The sequence below is a fragment of the Triticum dicoccoides genome, chromosome 3B, assembly GCF_002162155.2.
Source record: "Triticum dicoccoides isolate Atlit2015 ecotype Zavitan chromosome 3B, WEW_v2.0, whole genome shotgun sequence".
Lineage (NCBI taxonomy): Eukaryota > Viridiplantae > Streptophyta > Magnoliopsida > Poales > Poaceae > Triticum > Triticum dicoccoides.
The window spans coordinates 841,425,157-841,430,613 of NC_041385.1; the positions used below are offsets into that span (position 1 = coordinate 841,425,157).

The following is a 5,457-nucleotide window of genomic DNA, read 5'->3' on the forward strand; positions in this document are numbered from 1 at the left end:
GATTTTAGTCCTTTTTAGAAGCTCGCGGAGATTTTATCTATAATTGGAATGTTCTCTCTGAGAGAGACAAGCCATTGTTAATCAGCACACATTGTATTTTGAGGCCAAAATAAATTTCTCCTTAAACTTGTAATTTGGTTAGTCTTTTTAAGAAGCTCACAGATATTTTATCTATAACTGGAATGTTCTCTCTGAGAGACAAGGCGTTGTTAATCAGCACACATTGTATTTTGAGGCCAAAATAAAATTGTCCTTAAACTTGTAATTTGGGTTCAAAGTCATCAGAATCACTTATCTTTTTTTGTGAAAATATGAGGCCAGTTTAGATCTTCCATGTAGTACCTTTACCGCCATATTCAGCGTTCATGCTAACCATGGCAAGTTGATGTAGTAGACTTAGGGAATTTTAGACTTTTTTTAAATAAGACAAAAGATTTGCGATTTTCATTGATCAAGAGAGTTTTAGACATAAACCCACAAGGTGGGTAAAAAGAAGATTACTCTTGTGGCATTACATTACTCGCGCTTGGCACTCATGATTGCCCAGAGCAAAGCTTCATCCTAGTTTTTTTGTTTGTTTTTTTTTTTTGCATGAGCACCATCGTTGGCGTAGCAAGATTGCAGGGAAAAAGAGAATGCAAACATTAAAACAGGAAAACATGTTCTGAAGAAACTTCACAGGGTTTCCTATAACGCGCTCCTGACAATGATCAATCAGTTGCTATCACAGTACCATTCTGGTTCGGCTAGCAGACCAAAAATAAGAAGGATGGAAGCCTGTGTCAATCTCATGGTAAGGCTGAAACACATAAACAGGAACACATTATCGAAACAATCTATCTTGTTTGCTTCATTGTTAAACAAAAGCAAAAGCAGAGCAATTCACTACAATACAGAAATAACCAGGTGCATCACATAACGATATGTTCTCGAGTACACACAAGGTAGAAAACAACATAATTCTTTCCAAGAGGATAATATTGAAACTTGCAACTTTAGGGTTCAACACTAACTAAGACGAAATTAAACTTGCGACTTGACAATTGACACACGGCGATACGATCAGACTGAAACCCACCCCGCAATTCTTGGCCATCTTCTTTCTTCTCCTTTCCTCCTCCTTGGGCATGCAGCAGCATCAAGCTAACTGGGCAAATTAAAGAAACAGATAATGTGTGAGAACCGGAGGTTTGTATGTACAGAATTAGGTTGTACTAGTAAGTAAGATGCAAGCAGAATTAGTTTCCCTTTGATTTGATTAACATGTGGGTACTTGAAGTGCAAACCTGATCACTCATCATCAGATAATTCTGGATCATCAGGGAATCCTGGGTCAACGACTCGAAGTCCAGGATTATTCACCTTCATCTTCAACCTTGTGAGCACCCACCCACCCTCGGGAGCTGCTATATTCTCCACGCGCATCAGTAGGCTTAGGTGTCCAGATTCTTCATCTTGTGAGATAAGCTGCCCAAACGTCTTGACAGGTACCACAGTTTCCGCGAATTTTTGACCGGTACGTGGCGTATATTCTCCCTTGAACGCAGAACCTAAAACCTGTTTACTGTCCATGGTCCAGTCTCCAATTGAGGTCCAAGCCAATCCAGTGGGGAGTTCCTTTCCAGGGACCTTACAGTCAAGATCTGATGGTGCTTCATTTCGTCGGATCCGATTCTTCACTTCCCTAAATACCCAAATGATGCGCCTTGCCTCTGACAGAACCACCACAGCGGAAAGAAACGCCTCTAATAGCTCTTGTGAGTTTCCCATTTCCGGGTATCGTGCAAATTGTTTAAAGATATTCATAAATGTTTTAGCTCCACCAATAAGAGGCCTACATGATGTTTAAAGTGAGCGTAATGGTTAGTTGAGCATAATAAAGACACAAATGATCTGATGATGACATAAGGACAATGTTGAAAAATTTACTTACTTCATGACATAGTCTTCTCGGAATGGTAGTTTTATCGCGCCTTCTTGGATAAAGAAAGGGATTGGGAACTCTTTCTTGCTGCAGTAGTACCAGTTGGTCCAGTGTCCATTCATACGCCTCCGATACCCAAGCATATAACCATCATAGTCCCTAAAGATGATCTGAATCCTCAATCCACGATATGGATGCGGACGTTTGCGGTGGAACCTCATCTCAACGGTATAGTAGCTATGTCCCCACTTGGTTCGATCATCATAGTTATAGGGCCTTGGACAGTTTTGTGGATTTTGGATGGGTGTTATTGGTTTGTTCATGTACAGCCCAGGGGCTATTTTGCTAGCTCTCTTGTTAATCTCTGTGATGACCCTATGGTATTCAACTTCCAAAATTTCTGCTCCCAGGTTAAATTTGAGTACGGGGACATCCTAAAATGCAAGAAACAAATTCAGCATTATATATTTATTACCATATTAGTTGGCTGCTGATATATACTGCCAGGAGAGAAACAATAATGATACAAGAATATAAAATTTTCATGGTCCAAACAATGATGTAAAGATGATTAGCAACAAAATAGAGCTAATACCTCACTACTCTTACTAAATGGAACTGCTAAAGGAAACATATGGGATATGGCCAGGAAAACTCCATTACCCGTCTATGAAATTTTTCAAACTGATGTGTGCTTACATATATCACTAAGTGCCCATGGCCCGTGGCATACACTCATCAAGCAATTGATACTTAGTAGCACTAGGTTTGAAAGTAGCAAACCTTGTGAGGTAAATGTAAGCTAGAAGAAAAAAAAAACATTATTACAAGAAATTGACGCGGACAGGTTGTTTGCGTCACACCCCAAATGCAGCGTCATCGAGGTGCTCCTGCTCATGCCGCGGCCAAACGTGCAGAAGCAGAACAGCATAAGCTGAAGTAAACTGTCGAAACTGAACCAGCGCAACTGCGGGACAACATTGCTATTGGTGTCGAAACTGAACCAGTGCAAGTGCAGACCAACATTCAGTTCATACTTGAGAAGCTACCATTTGTTGACCTGGCTGGTGGTACCCGCAAGTCAGTTAGACCAAAGACAAGTGGGCCCTACGTACGTTAGCAGTAGGGTGCGCCCAGTTTACAGGGTTGCCACGAGGAACCTTGATAAGGGCGGCTCTCTTTGAGCGAGATAGATCCCTGTAACCCTGTTGCTGTTGCTGTTGCTGTTGCTAGGAGGATGTCAACAGTTTGAATAAGGGTGTTCCTTTCCCGGACGAGGCATTCACATCCCATGGTGGAGAAGCACAAACGCCGGTACTCAAATCACGCACGCCCAAGCCCAAACCAGTAAATTATCTAGCCTAAGCCATGAACGCACGGGGCAATGACAGGGTGAGGCACTGCCATAAGGGCAGCTTCCTCCTGCTCATGGAGTCATGGTTCTTGAACAAACAAACAAACAAACAAACAAACTTTCCCAAGAAGACAAGAAAAAGGTGAGAGCTTAGGTGCGTGCTATGGCGCCAAGTTTTGGATCGGCCGAGGCCGAATCCGGCGGTGGAGAATCTGGAGATTATGCGACAAGGGAAAAGAAGTACTCACACTAAGTTTTTGCTGCAGAGGCGCGCAAATGGGCCTGTTTTGCTCGAACACGAGCTCCGTGGTCACCTCCTCGACGCCGACGCCGTCGCCCGGCGGATCCGCCCCGGCTCTTCCCCTCCCCCTCCCCCTCCGATTCCGACCCAGCATCTCGGTCAGCACGGCAGCGACAAGGGGTTTCTTGGTAGATGAATGGGAGGAAGACGGAGGTGAGCGGAGTAGTGGTGTGTGTAGAGGAGGGGTGGGGAAAGCCTGCTACCAAGCAGTCAAGCACACAGTGGAGAGAGAGCAGTCCCAGAGAGAGAGAGAGAGAGAGAGAGAGAGCAAGTAATGGACGATGGGGAGGAGCTGAGAAAGCCTGCTGCCACCTTTTGGCAAGAGTGGAGAGAGAGAGAGAGAGAGAGAGAGAGAGAGAGAGAGAGAGAGAGAGAGAGAGAGAGAGAGAGAGAGCTGCAACGGGAAACCAGGGAGGAAGAGAGCTATAAAGAGGGTAGGGAGGGAGGGAGAGCTAGGAGGAGTCACTCTAGTATTCTGCCATGCTCATGCATGTGATCATGGCTGATCAAAAGAAAGATTCTTTGCTGCTGCTGCCCATTCGGAATAGCTTCACACACGATATCTGATGGACGACTTGTGGACGATAGTAGGATCTTACATCCCGTAATCATGCAGGGATTTAATCTAACGGTGATTACCTACCGTCGTGCATGCATCGGCTGCAATATCGTCGGCTGCGTAGCACTGCTCCTGCCCATTTATGATTTATGATCCATTCCTCCTCCCACGGTACTCTCCCAGTGCTGCTGTCCATTGGCAGTGAGAGGGCGCGAGAGAGATAGACGCACGAAGAGAGAGAGAGAGAGATTGGGCGTTCTCAGTGGACGACCATTTCTCTTCTTTACGTGCGTGGCATAAAAGAAGATAATTCCTGTGTTGAGAGAAAGGCAGGAGAGATAAATGATTCTGGCTGTGATCGTGGGCAATCGTGACCGTATATCTTCTTTCCCCTCCCCGCTGCTACTGGCCAGGGCTAAGTGTCGTCGCCGATACCGGGAAAAAGATCTCGTCATAACTGACACTTCTAATCATGCCAGTGCTCTAATCTTGTATCGGAGTATGTTGTATGCACGGAGATTTTTTAATGTCTGGTTGGATTCCTTCATCTTTATCTGATGATAGCCTGAGTAGGTGTCGAGGAAGCAAAGAAGTCATGCTCGGCTGTGGCGTCAACAATCTGGTCGATCCGTGGTAGCGGGAACGGATCCTTTGGGCAAGCCTTGTCGACGTCTTTAAAGTCGATGCAAAGGCGCCATGAGTTATCCTTCTTTGGCAACATGAACAAATTTGCCCGCCACTCTGGGTGTTTGATTTCTCGGATGATTCGACCTTCTAGCAGCTTGGCCAGTTCTCCTCCCATCGTTTGTCTTTTGGTTTCGAGAACCTCCGAAGCATCTGCTTAACAGGTTTGAATCCCTCGATTATATTGACGTTGTGCTCTGTGAGGTTTCTTGGTACTCCTGGCATGTTTGATAGATGCCAGATGAAAATTTCCCAATTTCTCGAGAGGAAATTGTGCAGTGCTTCATCGAGCTTCGCGTCCAGCCAAGTTATGATGGAAGCCGTATTAGACGGGTCATCAGGGTGAACTTGAAATTTGACTATTTCATCGGCTGGGTTTGAATGACGTGGATTTTGATCTTTTGTCGAGGATGGTGTCATCCTTGTTGACGGGCGCACATAGTGCTGTTAATTCTTCGGTCGCAAGGGCCTCGGTTTCTGCCTAAAGGGTGAGTGATGTCGTTTTGCTCTCGGCTTTAAGCAATCTGGCGCGTTGCTTTGGATTGTGATTACACCGTTTGGCCCTGGCATCTTGAGCTTCATTTAAGCATAATGTGGGCCGGCATGTAACTTGCCGAACGTGCCTCGTCCGGGGA

General features: G+C 45.2%; 1 protein-coding gene across 1 annotated transcript; it reads right to left on the reverse strand.

Annotated features, from left to right (window-relative positions):
• Window positions 1-823: 823 nt before the first annotated feature.
• LOC119282600 lies at window positions 824-3,859 on the reverse strand. Its single transcript, XM_037562771.1, has 4 exons — window positions 3,527-3,859; window positions 1,934-2,358; window positions 1,287-1,834; window positions 824-1,147 (listed from the first exon to the last, which is right to left on the reverse strand). Exons 1-3 carry the CDS (start codon window positions 3,671-3,673, stop codon window positions 1,291-1,293), a joined length of 1,116 nt encoding a protein of 371 aa, XP_037418668.1. The 5' UTR covers window positions 3,674-3,859; the 3' UTR covers window positions 824-1,147; window positions 1,287-1,290.
• Between the last annotated feature and the right edge of the window lie 1,598 nt (window positions 3,860-5,457).